The sequence below is a fragment of the Chaetodon auriga genome, chromosome 16 (assembly GCF_051107435.1).
Source record: "Chaetodon auriga isolate fChaAug3 chromosome 16, fChaAug3.hap1, whole genome shotgun sequence".
NCBI lineage: Eukaryota > Metazoa > Chordata > Actinopteri > Chaetodontiformes > Chaetodontidae > Chaetodon > Chaetodon auriga.
Genome location: NC_135089.1, coordinates 16742069 through 16759273, shown reverse-complemented (window position 1 = coordinate 16759273; position 17205 = coordinate 16742069). Strand labels below are relative to the sequence as shown.

The 17205-nt window shown below is 43.8% G+C and overlaps 3 protein-coding genes and 1 non-coding gene across 5 annotated transcripts; 3 read left to right on the top strand and 1 right to left on the bottom strand.

Moving 5' to 3' along the window:
- The first annotated feature begins 1457 nt into the window (after positions 1 to 1457).
- chadla (chondroadherin-like a) lies at positions 1458 to 5785 on the top strand. The gene is made up of 10 exons (XM_076752258.1): positions 1458 to 1616; positions 1791 to 1985; positions 2095 to 2250; positions 2405 to 2550; positions 2873 to 3111; positions 3220 to 3485; positions 3784 to 4120; positions 4239 to 4591; positions 5112 to 5278; positions 5479 to 5785. The coding sequence occupies exons 1-10, from the start codon at positions 1458 to 1460 to the stop codon at positions 5783 to 5785; spliced, it is 2325 nt and encodes a 774-aa protein (XP_076608373.1).
- Positions 5786 to 6282: 497 nt separating this feature from the next.
- On the top strand, positions 6283 to 6354 carry trnaq-cug (transfer RNA glutamine (anticodon CUG)). Its single transcript has one exon. It is a non-coding gene; the product is annotated as a tRNA-Gln (tRNA).
- A 181-nt stretch (positions 6355 to 6535) lies between these two features.
- rbx1 (ring-box 1, E3 ubiquitin protein ligase) lies at positions 6536 to 9479 on the top strand. Its single transcript, XM_076752719.1, has 5 exons — positions 6536 to 6645; positions 8047 to 8125; positions 8216 to 8286; positions 9087 to 9172; positions 9317 to 9479. The coding sequence occupies exons 1-5, from the start codon at positions 6568 to 6570 to the stop codon at positions 9327 to 9329; spliced, it is 327 nt and encodes a 108-aa protein (XP_076608834.1). The 5' UTR covers positions 6536 to 6567; the 3' UTR covers positions 9330 to 9479.
- Positions 9480 to 10154: 675 nt separating this feature from the next.
- Positions 10155 to 16848, bottom strand: st13 (ST13 Hsp70 interacting protein). Of its 2 annotated transcripts, none has more exons than XM_076753224.1 (13): positions 16697 to 16848; positions 16130 to 16269; positions 15277 to 15325; positions 14962 to 15052; positions 13943 to 14016; positions 13702 to 13768; positions 13483 to 13567; positions 13296 to 13406; positions 12800 to 12902; positions 12413 to 12529; positions 12192 to 12240; positions 11962 to 12050; positions 10155 to 10845 (listed from the first exon to the last, which is right to left on the bottom strand). In XM_076753224.1, exons 2-13 carry the CDS (start codon positions 16237 to 16239, stop codon positions 10711 to 10713), a joined length of 1080 nt encoding a protein of 359 aa, XP_076609339.1. In that variant the 5' UTR covers positions 16240 to 16269; positions 16697 to 16848; the 3' UTR covers positions 10155 to 10710. The 2 variants fall into 2 exon arrangements, with proteins under 2 accessions (XP_076609339.1, XP_076609341.1); XM_076753226.1 differs by lacking the exon at positions 16697 to 16848 and adding an exon at positions 16513 to 16598.
- Positions 16849 to 17205: the final 357 nt, after the last annotated feature.

Here is a 17205-nt window from a genome sequence, read left to right as displayed (position 1 = left end):
TCCATTTTATCCAGACTTTCATTGCTGCTCATAAACTGTGGCTTTCCCATTAATTTTCTACATATTTTGATGTTTCCTGTTGTGAATTGTTTGGTGGCACTTGGGGTCAAAGAAGTAAAAATCTTTGATGTTGCAAACTAAGAATCTATTCCTTCCATCTATCAACAAATGCAAATCAGTTTGACCAACAGCTGCAGCTTCCTGCTCTCTGTGCTTCGGCCTCTAACTGGACAGAAAATGTAAAGCCAAGGTGTTAATTTGCAGTGAGGGGGCTCGGGGGTCAGGGGTCATCGCAGAAGAATTTACCAAAGCCTTGTTTGTTAGCCAGCTGGACCGCAGACTGTGACTGCTGGACATACTCGGAGTGAAATAAAAAAAGGTCACCGGCGGATAATTGAAAGATTGAGATATAATCTGCCTTAATCTCATGTTACAAAGGGAGCTGTGACTGTGGGATATTCTGCTTGAAGGTAAGTCAGTGTTTTCTTCCTCCAGTTTATGGTTGAGGTCAGTCATTTTCACCTGATCCTCTGCCTCTCGTGGTTCTTCTGCTGCAGATTAAACTCTCCAGAGGTTGTTTAATCGTCCTCCAAAACTGTTAATCACATTCCCAAACAGTGAAAAAAGGTCCTTTCTCTTGTCAGTTGATTGTGGACCGTTTGTGTTTTGTGCTTCAGCACACGCTGCCTCCCACTCCTCCAGAGGGAAATCCTCTTTTTAGTGAAGAAGACTCAGGGGATCCTTCAACTACATGACAATATAGTTTTGAGCTGTTACCCTTTACAAAGCAGACTTTCAAAATAGATAAGAGGGGATCAACAAACACTGAATTCAAGATGATCTAATAAGGTTTTTCACCTGTCAGTAGGGGGGATGTCATACCTGGCAACCAACTCCTCAAATGATGTTAAGGTCCCATTATCTGATATTATGAGATCCCCTGTCGTCTTACGACCTTTTTCAGTCCACTTCATAAAACTGGAAACTGCTCTGCCTGCTGGGAAAGAATGGTTACCCCATGTTGGCCTGAAGTCTGAGAAAGAGACGGACTTTCACCCAAATATTTCTTAACCTGATACCACACTGTAATCAGATTTCTAGCTATGGGATTTTATTGTTTTTGGGTTTTTTTTTCTTTACATTTTGAGTATAAATACTGAGGGAGAGGCAGTGTAACTGAGCAATTTTCAAAATTTATCTGAAAAATAAAACCTCATTGTCCTCAGCTGGACTGCTCAATAGTCCTAAAGTGGACCCAGGGCACAGGAGTGATAAACACTGCCCAGGGAGTCTGTTATTCCACAGAAATCTTATAAAAACTTCATGAATGTTTTTTAGATTTTGTTTAAAGGGCTGTTTTTGATCTCCTGCATGCTTACACATGGATGGTGAGGAGTTTTGACTGCATCTTTGACTTTTTAAATATCATATTTCTAACACCTGTTTCACCTGCACAGATGCGTATCTTATCTGCTGCGGCCTTCCTGCTGATGTTAGCGCTGAGTTCACCTGCTAAAGCAGGCAAATGTCCCAGAGTGTGCAGCTGTGACAGCGCCAAACTGACGGTCGCCTGCATTGGCAAGAACCTCACGGAGGTTCCCCCAACTATAGATGAGGTAAATGTATGGTCACGTCACACAGCTGTTTGAGGTAGAGACAATGGCAGCTGTGGACTATTTGTTGCAGCCATACAGTTTACCTTGAACAGAAAGGCCCTGCAGTCAGGGGCCTCCTCTTGATTTCACCCCAGCCTCAGATCCATCCTCTGCTCTGTTTAACTGCTCTCACAGATTACAGTGAAACTCGACCTGAGGAATAACAACCTGCAGCAGCTGTCCAGGGGGGCGTTCATCCTCACACCCTACCTCACCCACCTCAACCTGCAGCGCTGCAACATTATCAGGGTGAAGGAGGGCGCTTTCCGGACCTTGGGCCGCGTGGTTTCACTGAACTTGGCTTACAACAAAATCGACATCCTTTACCAGGTAAGCAGAGAGGGCCCAACTGCAACACTGAAGAGGTTGAGTTCATATTTTTGGAAAAACATTTTGGACATATGAAGTTATTTCCTTTCCCACTCTCTCTCCGTTGCAGGAGTCCTTTGATGGCCTCTCCTCCTTGAAGGAGCTGCATCTGGACCATAACCGTGTGGAGGAGATCCAGCCTGGAGCCTTCACACAGCTTGGTTTCCTCAACATGCTGGCCCTCACCCACAACCAGCTGGTTTACATTCCCAACATGGCCTTCCAGGTACTCCAGGACTTAGGGCTATAGACTTTTATTATTATTACAAATGGATCCAAATGCAACAAACTGCTGCACACACATACTGTACACACACTTAACAATGAATGTTTATGTTTGGCAATAAGATCTCACAAGGATCTGACCCCCTCTCTTCCAGGGCCTGAACAGCATCAAGTGGCTTCGTCTTAGCCATAACTCCCTGAACAACTTGGCTCCTGAAGCATTTGCTGGTCTGTTCAGCCTCAACCGCCTCAGCCTGGACCACAATGAGCTGCAGTTCTTCCCCTCTCAGACCATGAACAGGTGGTACAATCTGAGGGATTGTTATGGCCAGTAATACATATGACAGCATTAGTATTGCATTAGCATTTAGCTCAAAGTGGCTCTGTGCCTGAGTCCAGTCCCACAGAGCTGCTAGCATGGCTGCAGACTCTTAGTGGTGTTATAAGTTAAGAGGTGGTGGATCTTTTATTCATCTTTATATTTATTACTTGTATTACTGTTGCACTGGGCGTTCCTTCATTACCAGCTCCCCTTGAGAGACAACAGAAGGAAGTGAATGATGAAATGGACAGCAGTAAATTTGTCATTCAACTTTTCACTTTGCTCTCTCCTCCCTGTAAAGACTACGTGAGGTCACGCGCCTCGACATGAGCCACAATCCCATGATCTACCTCGGGGAGGAATCCGTCACCATGGCGAAGCTTACACACCTTTACCTGGACCACATGTCCCTTCAGGACCTGTCAGATCAGGCTTTGTCCGGCGCCCCCCTCCTCTCCCACTTGGACCTCAGCCACAATCAGCTTCGTTACCTGGAGCCCCTCTCAGGCCCCAAGGAGCTGCGAAGCCTCAACCTGACTGGTACAACTGTGCTCTGACATTTTTCCCTGACGCTAATTTAGACATGGAGGATAATAAGACATCATGTCATCTTTAATGCACCCTGATCATCATTTGCTTTTCTTAAAGGCAATCCAGTCTACTGTAATTGCTACATGCGGCCCCTGAGGAACTGGGCGAGTGTTGGTGGGGTGAAGCTGCTGGGAGCCTGTGCTGGACCTCCTCACCTCTCAGATGAGCCGCTGCAGGCCGTGGCTCCTCTGGACCTGCGCTGCCGCAGCCGGGGGGACACAGCGAGGGACGAGTTTGAGACAGATGATGAGAGCACAGGAAACACTCCTCCCACAGCCAAACCCAAGCAAAACGTCAAGTGTCCTGTTAACTGTGACTGTGATGTGAGTGTTTTCTGTGGAGACAAACAGTATTTCTCTTTGGTGGGGCAGATTTTGTCCACTTCCACAGTCCACCCCCGATATGAGCCGCTTTCTAGAGAAATGGCAGCAGAAAGAAACTGTGATCTGACGTTGACTGGCTCTATGCTTACAGTGTGTTCTAAAAGCCAGATTTTTAGATGAAGTTACCAGAATGACTCGACTGTGAACATCAAGAGATACCAAAGGTGTAAAGCAAGGTCTTACTTCTACAACCCCTGCATTGTCTATGATATACCATTCTGATTTTAACCCTCCCCAGATTGAAGCCCAGCATGCCACATGTGAAGGTCGGGGTCACACCAAAGTCCCACAAGGCTTCCCCACCAAGACGCAGCTTCTTGACCTCCGTAGCAACCACTTCCACTACCTTCCTGCCAGCAGCTTCCCAGGCAGCAGCCAAGTCGTGTCTCTTCACCTGGAGTTCTGCAAAATCCATGAAATTGAAGCCGGTGCTTTTCGGGGAATGAAAAACCTGTTTTATTTGTATCTGTCTGACAATGACCTCACATCCTTGGACCCTGGAGCTTTTGCTGGAGCCTCTGAGCTCACCTACCTTCACCTGGAGGGGAACCGGCTGGCACAGTTCCCTGGATCAGGTCAGTGCTTAGTCAAGTCAAGCCTGGCTTTATGTGAAATAGAGTTAGAGGAATCTACATGTTATACACTGTATGTATGGGAACTAAATATTGTCTGTCTCTTTGTGTCTCTCTGCAGCTCTGGCGCTCTTACCAAGTCTGTTTGTGTTACACCTGGAGCGAAATGCCATCTCCAAACTGGAGCCCACTGGTTTGCTGTCCTCAGTGAACCCTAAACTCAGGGAACTTTACTTGACCAATAACACCATAACTTCTATTGCCAAGGGTGCCCTGGACTCTGCTTTCCTCGGTACACTTCACTTGGATTCAAACCAGCTGACGGAGGTGCCGACCCACGCTCTGTCCGAGGCCCCTAACCTGGAAGAGCTCAGCCTGTCTCAGAATTCAGTTCACTGGGTGGGACCGAATGCTTTCCAGCCCATGTCCCAAAGTCTGAAGAGGCTTTACATTGATCACATGGGCATCCAGAAGGTACAGCAGACATGTTTAAGCCAACTAAGCAGACAGTATTTGCCTAGCCTTATGTTTCCTGTGCATCATGTTTATGTTTTCCCCTGTATTTTTCTTCCCACCATTGGATGGATGGATGGATGGATTTTGAACGTGTGGTTATTGCCATTTTGTTCGTTGTTGGACCCAGAAAATCTAAACAAAAGAGCATTTAGCATGTTAGCATGATAACATTTTCTAATTAGCACTGAACACAACGTGCAAAATACTGGAAAAACAGAAACATTGGCCTGATGATGGTGCTAGAAAAAAGTTAAGGGATTACCAAAGTTATTAGAGTTTATACTGAGGACACTGTGGATATCTGTACCAGATTTCAAGGCAATGCAGCCAACACTGTCTGGAAAAGATTTAATGGTATTTGAGTGAGTACATTTGATTCTGGCCTGTTGGATTCATTTTATTCACTGCACTGAGAACATATATCTGTGCTAACATCTCAAAAACTTGTTGCTGATCAGCTTTTTATACCCTTGTCCAGATGTCCAGGGACGCTCTGGTGGGTCTGGGTCCAGGGCTGAGGGCTCTGACTGTGAGAGGAAACCAGCTGGAGGAGCTTCCTGACCTGAGCCCTCTCACTGGCCTGGAGGTGGTTGACCTGCAGGACAACCCCCTGCGGTGTGACTGTCCTCTGTTGCCGCTCCGCAGGTCAGTGCAGAGTTTTCCTGCAATTAGTGTTTTGCAAATCATTTGGTGGAGAAAGTTTGCGTGACAGTACCCTCTTGGGAACAAGTTGAGCTGTTATTAACAAATGAGCTTTCAGAATAAGTTTGAAGCTACATTTATGACCATAATTATATGACCGGTTGCTCTCTGCCTTCCTCCGTTTCTTTGTCTCTGTCTTTCAGGTGGATGGAGAATGTAAGTTTGGAGGTTATTGCCACCTGTGGTCACCCTCCTGAGGTCCAAGGTCAGAGGGTCAGGGACGTCCATGTCTTCACGTCCTGCCCAGAAATTCTATCTCCTCCCGTCGAGAAGGCTGTTGGGGTCCCAAGACCTCCAAAAGTGAAGAAACCCACACCCAGCCTGTCAAAGGGCCCTGGAGTCAAAGCAAGGCCTGCAAAGACCAAAACTAAACTCTCCAAGCCACCCAAGAATAGGCCTCAGAGGAAACCAGTGGCAACGAAAGTGATAAAGAACAAGAAGACACAGTAATAAATTAACAGTCCAGGTGTCATAGTATTGGTTTGTTGTTGCAGTCTGCAAGTGTGAAGATCCTTTTCTTTTTAGACAAAGCTCTTAAGATCAGGAATTTACATGCACTCTGTTATCGGAACATAATAAACACAGCAAAGTAAAACCTGAGTAACCAGCCAATTCCCTCCCAATCCAAGAGTAGATGCACACGTTGCATCTTCAACACACAGTTAAAATAGGTCCATTGAACAGATAGAAGAACTACAGTGAATGGATAGTAAACATTTACTAATATACATGCCGAGATACAGAAGTCAAAGCAATAAAGGTGATATGTGGCCATTTTTGTATTTTATGTCAAAATGAGAGCAGCAGTGAAATAAGATCATACAAATCCAGCTACAATCATACGCTCTATACGGATATGTGACGAATGTACTTAGTATTATTATTCTATTCTATCATAATCACATAAATAAGCTATATTTCCTAAATTTTTTTTGGCTATTTCCAGTGGTTCCATGGTGTAATGGTTAGCACTCTGGACTCTGAATCCAGCGATCCGAGTTCAAATCTCGGTGGAACCTATGTTTTCGCTATTAATGTACTACTCACGACACATAAATAAAGATAGCAAATTACTAATTTCTTTTGAGCAACATAATCAATTAATCTCTAGAATGTTCATATTACATAAACGACTAGAATCCCGGATTAACACACTAAAGTTAATACACCGACGGAAATAGCTGTGTTTCTTCCGGGTAAATTGGTCATCACGTCAAACTTATCCTTTCAAGATGGCAGCAGCTATGGATGTGGATACGCCGAGCGGCACAAACAGTGGAGCCAGCAAGAAGCGATTTGAAGTGAAGAAGGTAACTGTAACGGTTGTACAAAGTAACTCATTGTCGTGGTATAATTAAGCGCCATAATCTTCCATCGGCCCCCAAATCGCCCCTAACACAGCACACTGTCACTAACTAGCTACCTGCCGTTAGCATTCTAACGCTTAACTGACTGTAGCTAGCTTAATGTCAGTGGCTAGTTAGCTGTTAGCTTGCCTCAAACCGGGCATGAATGTGCACTTCTCTTTTGGGACAAACGCTTACTAAAATTAAATGATAAAATGAGTGTAGTGGTGTGATGGAGACCACCAACCATCACCGCGATGTGATTAAAAAAACCCAATCATAATAATAACATTAAACTTAAATTAGTGAACGTTAAACAGCAAAACTCTGAACTCTGCGCGCTAACATTGAATTAGCCTAGCCTACCCACCCCGGAGTCCAAACCTGTGGTTACAAAACGTCTCCAATTACAATATCAAACTATATAGGCAACCCAAATTAAGGTATGATTTAACTTTATCCTTATTTTTAACGAATTAACTTTAGTTAGTTGGCTAACAGTGACGTTACCTGTTTTTAGTTTTGAGAATCCCAAATTAAAAGATAGGATCGTCGATCAATGTAGCAAACACATAGCTAGCTATGATATCAGTATTATTTTTATGGAAGTACAAGTACTGTATTAATTTCTCTTGGGGAAATTACATCTTCAGTATTATTGAAATGATACTAGTATTTCTTCACTCCTCACTGTCACAGCCAGGGTTGGTGATAATAAGGAAAGTGTCAGAAAATGCCATCACCCTTTGCTGTTGAAAAAGTGTTTTCTGCAGGGTGTTGATCATCTATAATGTTGTGTCTTATATGTCTGAGTCAAGTTCTTGAGAATTTAAAGTAAGGACGTGGGAAACGAGCAGAGACAATAATAAACCAAAAGGAAGCCAAATTCTCTTTAAAATATCATAAAAACCTGAGGCATCAGATATGTGTTTTAGATGTGTTGTAGAGCAGGGCTCAGTCTTACGTTGCAGCTGGTCGTGTACAAACCTAAATACCTTCATGGAGCAGCTTCTGTGACATTGTGACAGAATGTACAGGATTGACCTTCCCATTAGATCCACAGATTTACTTTTTGGGGAATCTTACAACAATTATTGCACATCTACCTATATTATTTTGCAATTAACATTAATCTCTGGAGCTGTCTATCAGGTGACAACAGCAGGTGCACTGAAGGTCACTTCCTGTTTCCACACTGTGTGATGTGGAGCTCAAATAATAACAGTGCATGTTAAAATGTTTTGAATCTAAAACATGAAATGTACTCGTACTCATCATGGCATCTGTACATCGGCGTCAACAAGACAACCTGCAGTGAGTGTGTTCGTCAGATAACGTTTGTTTGTGCTTCTTCTTTCCCACCAGTGGAACGCCGTCGCGCTGTGGGCCTGGGACATAGTGGTGGATAACTGTGCTATCTGTCGGAACCACATCATGGATCTTTGTGAGTTCACTTTCACACAGTTTGTTGAGCTTTTCAAGGTTGTTTGGCTTCTGGCTGACATTAATCAGATGTTTTGTCCTCCCTTCACAGGTATAGAGTGCCAGGCCAACCAGGCTTCTGCAACCTCTGAGGAGTGCACTGTCGCTTGGGGTGTCTGCAATGTGAGTTTCCATTCCCGCCTTTAACATTTGTTGCTAATCAGGTCTATTACTGCTGTGCTGTACATTATTATTTCCCTTAAGTGCAGAATTGTTCACAATGACAGCTTTTCACAAGAACCCTGCAAATATGGGCATCGTCTCTCATACATTTTAAACCAGCTTGAAGAAATGAAAAATCAAGACTCATTTCAAATCATCAAGATCAGATATAACTTGATCCCATGTGCGTGAAATTATGTTGTTACAGACAGCAATAATTGCAAGAATAAAGGAGGAGACGTGGAAAAAGAACAAATAGACAATATAAAGGAATCAACAATCACACCAAGCTGTCACAGACTTTCTGTCTGTCATCCAACGTTTCTGTGGAGAACTCTGAACCGTTTGTCATATCAATGGTCTTTGCAGCATTAGGACTGTAGGAGCCTTACAAGAATATGTCAGTAAACATGCTAATTTATGCAAATCTCTCCCTTCTAAAAATGCAGGAAATTGCTTAAAGTGAAGCATGTACAAGCAGTCTGTGACTTGTAAATGCATCAAAAGCTCAGCAATAATAAGTTGTTGGCAGGAGAACAAGTGTGATTACTGCTCACATTCCTGCAACATTACTGATGTAAACAAACCCATTACATTACAGTTTAGTGCTGAAGACATTTACCAACAAACGATGGAAGCTTGCATTATTTATTGGGAAATTGGTTAATGTGAAGAAGGCGAACAGCTGTATTGAACTGTTGCCCTGTTTTTTATTTATTATTCATGTGTCTGTCTGTGGTTTTGTTTTTTCTCTTCCTCAGCATGCCTTCCATTTCCACTGTATCTCTCGCTGGCTGAAAACCAGACAGGTGTGCCCTCTGGACAACAGAGAGTGGGAGTTTCAGAAGTGAGTATCATGTGTAGCTTTGTGTTCAGCGAATCCTCTTTTGGTTGCTCATTCGTTGCCTCGGAGAGTGACAGGTTGTGAATATTTCTTGAAACGAATATTGACAGTACGTCCTCTCTCTCTCTCTCTGTCATGTTTTTGCAGGTATGGACACTAGCTGTATTATTGTTGACCTTGTTCTTGGCTACTGGAAGAGTCACCCTTACTGCTTCTGCTCCCTCCTGCTTGTAATCCCAGTTTTTATTCCTCAGCCATGTCTTTGTTTTGGTATGTTGTAAGTACACAAATAAAAATGAATGTTGTCAGAAAACAAATCTCGTTATTCTTGTTCAGGTTGTCGTGGTTTCTAAATGTATTACATAAAAATCTCTGTCAACATGAGAGGTGCTGATGTACAGCTGCTGAAAACAACTCAGCTCAGCATTCACTTGCTTAACAGTTCAACTACATGTTGGTGGACAAAAAGCTGTCCTCAGCGAGGGGAATTTGTAGTCAGATCAGCTTTGATGCAGTGATTCAGGGTTGATGAGTGCCAGGGCCGACCCTGTGTTACAGAGCAGTAATCCTCTGGCTGAAAGACAGATGTCCTGGGTGGATTAAGTGGCCCAGTGACCCACTCTCCCTCTGGGCCCGATTTACACTCCAGCACCTGCAGGGACTGTATATTCAGAGTTCCTGTTGTAGACTGTTATCTGCCTGAAGACAATTCAAACCAGCGTGTTCATTTAACAGGATAACCTGATTTAGGCTGAAACCAATATTTAACTATTGGTCATTCTCTAAAATAATCGCTTACAGGAAACCCTCACATTTGGGAATGTGGAGCCACTGAATGTTTGGCAGTTCAACCTGAATCACTTCTTAGTTTAACTGATGGGAAATGGCAGTAAAAATGAGTGGATGTTGTTATTCTGTAAAAACAATAAAGTCCAGCTGTACAAGATGCAGTGTAAAACAAACAAAGGCCAACAGAACTAGAAAGCAATGTCAAATCTGCTTTGCAGCAACAGAGGTTTTATTATTGTGAATCATTTTCATTTTCAACAGGGTGAGACATCAAGAAGAACTTTTTTTTTGCATTTATAACAATAGATCTGTTAACAAAAAGGTACAGAACAGCTGTGTGTGAGAGTTCGGCTCTGTTCAGAGAAAGAAAAGCCTGGCAGCTAAACCGTTACCACGTATTAAATGGCTGTACCAATGTTTGTGAGCTAGCGTCTGAATGCGGGAGCTCCCAGTTTAGCTGTTCCAGATAACAGGTTAAGAAATGTCAACCTGTGGTTTAGTGAAGTCCCAGTCGGTTGTGAGACCTGACTCCTAACCATGGGGTTGCTTTGTTGAGACATTGCTAAGTGCTAACAGGCTGAATAAGAACATTTAAAAAGTCGCCCTGCTTTCCCTACACCACACCACTGAACCAATCACGTGCTCCCCCGTCCAATCTGCACACAGTGGAATAATTGTTGAGAAGCGTTGTGGCTCTCCAGATTGATTCACCACGTATCCCCTCTCCTCTCAGCTTTGGTCCTTTTCCCTGTCTATGGCTGTGGTGAAGCTCCAAATTTGGCGCTCAGCTTGGTGACCAGGGCCATGATCTTGGGGTTGTTCTGGTACTTGGCGATGTTGGCCGGGTTCTGTGCCACATCCTGGAAGGCAGCCATCACCTCGGGGTCCTGGAGTTAAATATGCATAAACGGAGTCACCTTTACTCACACAGCGCATGTCAGATCAAATCAGCTTTAAAGACACAACAAAATGAAAAATTTATTTTCAAAGGTCTATTCAGGGGAGACGTGGGGAAGCGCTCTGAATCTCTCTGCAGCTCCATCTGTATTCACTAAGCCACTTCTTCTTTTCCAGTTTTGTGTCTCAGTTTGTTTAGTTAGAACAATTAATCCGATCCATATCTAGCGCTTGGTTGAGAACTGGGTCATAACATGTTTTTTTTTTATTCCACGCACTCTTCTTCCTTGCCAAAAACATTTCCATTACCAACGATGCTACTCGATTGCTGGCAGTATGGTTACAGAGTCGGGTATGTTATGCTACAAGCTTCATGTAGCCTCGTTATAGAGACATACACTATCTGAGTGGCAGTAAAATATGGATTCCAACCAGAAAAACACTGGTGTCCTCTGGGTAGAAAACAGGGGGCTTACTGTGTTTCCCTCTCGGTGGTGGTGGTTGTGAGAGTGCACTGGTTGTTCTGTGTAGACAGGATCTTCCCCCCTGTGCTTTTTAAACCTCTTTGAGTGAACAACAGGATAATGCATCTAAGTCCATCTCTATGTGGCCCTGCCAAAGGCTCAAATACACATGCTCTGTTGAGGAGAATTAAAACATGTCCCTCCCCTCATCACCCTCCTCCCCCCTGAGTAAGTGGGGATGATGATTTTGAATTTGTTGTCCTGAACTCTTAAAAAGGCCCACCGCAAAAACCCGTTCCATGTGAAAACACTGTACGTCTAAATGAGCCGAGCTTTCTTCTTCTTCTTAATGTTTAAAGCGGTATTTGACTCCATATTTTGTGTTAGGGAGCTTTAGAGGTACAGGTAGGTGGATTTTGTTACCTGTGAACCCCTTCTTTCCAGTCTTAATGCTAAGCTAGGCTAACCAACCGCTGGTTATAGCTTCATATTTCCCGTACAGACATGAAAAGTGGTATCAATCTTTCCATCTGACTCTCAGGAAGAAAGCAAATAACCTCCTGTATCTGTATAACCTAAGACATGGGACGCAGCAGTGGAAGTGAAGAGGTGTAGAGGATTCAGGTGGAGCAGTTAAATCACCTTCATGGCGTTGAGCAGCTCAGGATCCTTCAGGAAATCTCCAAGACCAGGCATGCCACCAGGGGCTCCGCCCGGGAACCCAGCAGCCCCTGCAGAGCAACCGTGACACTCAGTATTTGCGCTTAAAGGAGCAATCACAACTATCTGATGAACCAAAGAGGAATGGATTGGCTGGAGCTGGAAATTTGATACTCACACACAAACAAATAACATGAATTGTCTGTCTTTACCTGGGAAGAAACCTCCTCCTCCTCCTGCAGACTGTCGTGCTTCCTCCTCCTGTTGAATGACAAAAGAAAGGGTTATGAGTTTATCAGCACTGGAGTACTTGCTGTTTGGTTTTTATCAGCTAACTTTAGTACACTCATAGAGTTGACCATGTGGGCAGAACAGTTCAACTTAAAGGGCCATTCATTGCATTTTTCCAAGTCTGACACCCCCCGCAACTCACCCTCTGAGCCTGTGCGCGCCCCTCTCTGGCTTTCTTTATCCGCTCTTGCCTCTCCTTGATCAACTTCTCTTCTCTCTTGCGCTCGTATTTGCGTCTGTGCTCCACGATTTTTTTCGCCTGAAAACAAAGAGTGATCATTACAAACTCGCAGCTGGGAGCATCATCTTTCATTCCCTGCCTGCCATTAGTGGGTTCTGGAGACCCGTTCTGATCAAACGGTTGATCTGTATCAGGATCATGTAAACACAGAGAGAGAGAGATCACAAATACACTTCTCTACTCTGAGCTCGCACACATGACAACAAAACATCTGCATAACAGTTACTACCAACACATTCTAAAAGGCTGCAGTGTGGTTTTTATTCCCCCTCTTCTTTGGTACTATACCTTCGGCTGGACCTCCTTCAGCATCTCACTGGCAGCCTCGTCATAGTCCAGTTTACAGGCTGTGGCCAGGTCTCTGGCTGCCTCCTCCCAGTGGCCCAGCAGCCTACAGCAGCAGCAGCGCGCGCGCGCGCACGCGCACACACACACACACACACACACACATTAGGGGGAGCAACACATAAACACACAAGACAGCAGGCAAAATGTAGTATTGTCAGAAATGAGGTCTCATGGTGGTCCACCACAAGGGGAGGGACTTCACCTCTCTATGTTACCAAGTTTATGGAGAGCTACACGAATACAGGTTGATTCTACATTCCTGCTGTAGCTACAGTTACCTCGGCTGAAGGAATATTGAATGCCAGTTGCCAAACAAGATGAGGTGAGTTTACACTGGGGGTTTGGTCATGCGTAAAGGTGTAGCTCATGGTCAGGTGTTAACGTCACACATTAGAAGGTATCTGCCATGTGGAATATTTCTTAAACATAAATGTACCTGTGAGCTTTTCCCCTCCACTTGTAAGGCTGTGCAGAGTCTGGGTTGATCTTGATGGCTCTGTCACAGTCTCTTATGGCTGCGTTGGGTTTCTGCATCTGGATGAAGACACTAGCACAAAGAGGACAACTGATCCTACAATGCTCTGCCATAGAGAACCTGAATGGAGGACTCTGAGGACGCTCACCTTGCCCTCTTGGCGTACAGGATGGCCAGGCAGGGGTTCAGCTTGATGGCCTCAGTAAAAAGATCCAGAGCTTTCTGCAGGTCGCCTGGAAGAGAAAAGTATTTTAAACGGGCATTTGAGATCATGCATCTATTTGAACTTTAAGCTTCTTTCTCTTTACATGAAAACAATATAGAAACTTTGTCTGCATGCACTGTTCATCACAGAATATCAACCTACCTTCCCCTAGAGCATTAATGGCATCCATCTTCTTCTCATTGGCCTCATCCATCATCTGCTCTGTGATCTGAGGAAACATATGGAAACGGATGCTCAAATAAATCCCGTCTGAAGTGTTAAAAGTTGTTTTCCAGGCCTGGAATCTCCTCTAATACACTGGTTTTCATGAGAGATTAGGGTCCGAAGTTGAGGAGATGTTTACATGATTCATTAGATAATACAAGAAAGTTCAAAATTTTACCTCAATGTTTTCAAACTCCCCCATCTCCTGCGGTTCATCAGTGTCTGGCTCGATCACTCCCTCATTGTCAATTTCTGAAAAGGCAAACAGGTGATAGGACACACAAACCATATCTAATACTATGAAATCCTGATTTACTGTTGTCTTCACAGTAAAAAGGCAGGTCATTTTTCAGAACCATTTGTCATGTCACATCATATCATTAGTAAATATACAGCTGGAGTCAGCAGCTGCTTAGCTTAGCATAAGATTGAAAACAGGGAGACGCCTAGCTCGGCTCTGTCAAAAGGTAACGAAAGCACAAGTGTAACAGTGACGGTTCATTGTTGAGCAGGGTGTTATGTGCTGGGCTGTTTCTTGGTCGGGGCCAGTAACTTCCTTGATCCCCAAAGGTTGCCTGGCAACTGGTCCTAGCTAAGAAATAGCACATCTTATAAAGCCCTCTGTCCCTTTTCCAAATCTCTTTTTGAACAGATTAAACATACAAAATGTTAATCTATGAACTTTAAAGGGTGCTCTTTGGTGGATTTTGTTCGTGTTGGACAGCGCCAGTTTAACTGTTTCCCCCTGTTTTAAGTCCTTCCGTTAAGATAAGCTAAGCTAAGCTAACTAGCTGCTGGCTCCAGAGTGGTATAAAGCTTCTCATCTGTGTGACTCTGATGCGAATAAGCATATTTCCCCCAATCTTGAACTATTCCTTTCACTCAACCAGTATGTTGCAGCTGAGGCTGGTTTGCCCTACTTTTACAAATATACCAGTAACAAATAAGCTCAGCTGACCTTTAAAGTAGGTAATCTACACTGCTAACAAACATTTTTTGAAACTGGTTTCATGTAAAATGTTGACATGAATCTATTAAGTTCGCTACATCTGAACAACAGACTGTAGAAGAAATGGAAAAAAACGGGAAATGACAAATCTAATCTCTCCACAGGAATCACTTGCAGACCGCCGACCTCTCAGTCAAGAGCTATGATTTTAAGAAGCACTGCTCAGGGTTGAGATGGACACGCCGTACCTATTTCACTCTCCTCACTCTCAGACTGCACAGGAGGCTCAGGCTCAGGAGGTGAAGCTGATGTAGGGGGAGGACCACAAGGACAGCCACCCTACAATTGAGAGAGCACTGTTACAACGCATGTGACAACTTACAGGCAAGTCATCAACTGCCAATACTATTCAACTCCAACTCCCTTGTGTTTCACTGTGTTTTGTCTCCGAACAAATATGAGGACATCATACAATGACTGAGCAGGAAATAAAATATAAAATTATTGCAAGTATACGGTAACTAGCTTAACAACATGTATAAATAAGAACACTTAAGTGTCACCTGGCATGAATCTTGTGTCTTCTGAAGGGGAGGGATTGTGGCACCCATGCTGTAATATAAAAATATGGAGAACAATTCAGCGAGTGACACAAGGACCCTGATTCCTTATATTTCATTTGCCCGAAAAGGCCCAAACACGGTTATTTTAGCTATGAACATTTTCTCTACTGACTTCTGGGAAAATGTGTTTTATATGTCTTCAAATTGCTTTCTCAAATCAAAAGTCCTTAAAGGTTTTCACCACAAAATATTCACGTTGAAAAAGCTAGATTTAGTGAAATTTTGGTGATTTTTGATTAGAAAATGACTCCCACAATTTATGGTTTATCAAGCTTGTTGCAGACTTGCGTTCTGATCAATCGACTAGTTCATCAATACTGACTGATCATTTAGGCTCATTTCACTGGGTGGCCACAAGGCTAAGCCACACCTTGGCTTTCATACAAAACCGTGACCTTTCTGATCTCAGGGCTTTGAAAAAGTGAGAATGGTTTCTGTGTGATTTGATTTTAACTCCACCTTTATAAAGGTGGATAAAATTAGAGGAAATTCGTTGTGGAAGTGTCAATGATCAAAGATGAAAAAATGGTCCCTTGTCGAATGCATGTTTTGTGAGATCTTGACAGACATTACATGAGATTATTTGTCTGTATACACACACCTGTACATATTGTGGTCCATGGTTTTTAACTGAAAGGTGAGCGTTATTGGGTACGTGGTAGACCCGCAGTTTGTTTGAGACTTAATCTAACAACTTCACTGACTCAATGAAATACTAAATCATGGATGAATCTTTGACATCAGACACTTCGTTTACAGGTCAAGGCGCAGATCTGCTCCGCGCCATACTGACCCGTGCAACCAGGTCCGGAAGAAGCCCATCTCTGGAAGGTGCAAGACCTCAGGTTTGGACTCGCACAACTGCACGAAGCCCTTTAACTCGGACACTTTTCGTGGGTCCATACTGCCCTGTCACGTCCAGCACACAGCGCGCTGCATGTAGGGGAAAGCAGAGAGAAAAACAATCAACAACTAGTCCAAGTCTGGCTTTGTTAAACTTGCGTGCTCAGCTGCTAACGTTGATATCAGCGTCGTTAAGCTGAGGTATGCTAACATGCAGGGATCGAATGAGGGTGCGCGAATAACAACCTCACTTTGAGTTCACTGCACATAAATCTAACAATAATGGCAATTCAGGCGTTGGCAATGAAGCCAACCATGCACAACCAGCATTACCGACTGTTTGTATTATGGTCGCAATGAAACCAGAACTTTCTGGAAATGTGAATCCGTCCGTGACGCGGTAACGTTAACTGACTGTTTTGACGCATGATAACCGTCAGCTAACGTTAGCTGCATTACGGGCCGTCACGAGCGCTTCTCTCCAGCCATACATCCGAGCAACCGAAGGGAAACGCACCTGAGCGAAAATCCACACCGCTGACAGCCGGGAAGAAAAGCCGCAGAGTGATGAAGCAGTTCTTCTTTATCGCCCCAGTACAGCTACACTAGTAGTGGCGTCGCTCCTCTGTTTTCATTCAGGCGAGTTGCCGGACAGACTGACCGCGAAATATTGTTCTTTTCTGCCCTGGGTTAGGCCTGTCAGGCAGCTGTCAGGCTCCTACAGATCTGCAACCTGAACTGTTAAAAAAAGCTGGAGTGTGCCATTCCGTTAGTATAGTGGTTGATTCCAGACCATTAAAAGTTTGTTTACTATTATGCCTCATCTCTCGATAATAAGTAACACGTTCAAAGGTCTCTCCATTGTTGAACCATTATTATCACGTTGAATGACATTTACATTGCTGGATTGCACCATCGTAAACACATTGTGATTTGTAGTCATGCACATAAACAAATTGAATTAAACCTTGAAAAAGCCTATTATGCATAACTTGTAGCCTCACATATGCGTTTCATAGTGGAGCT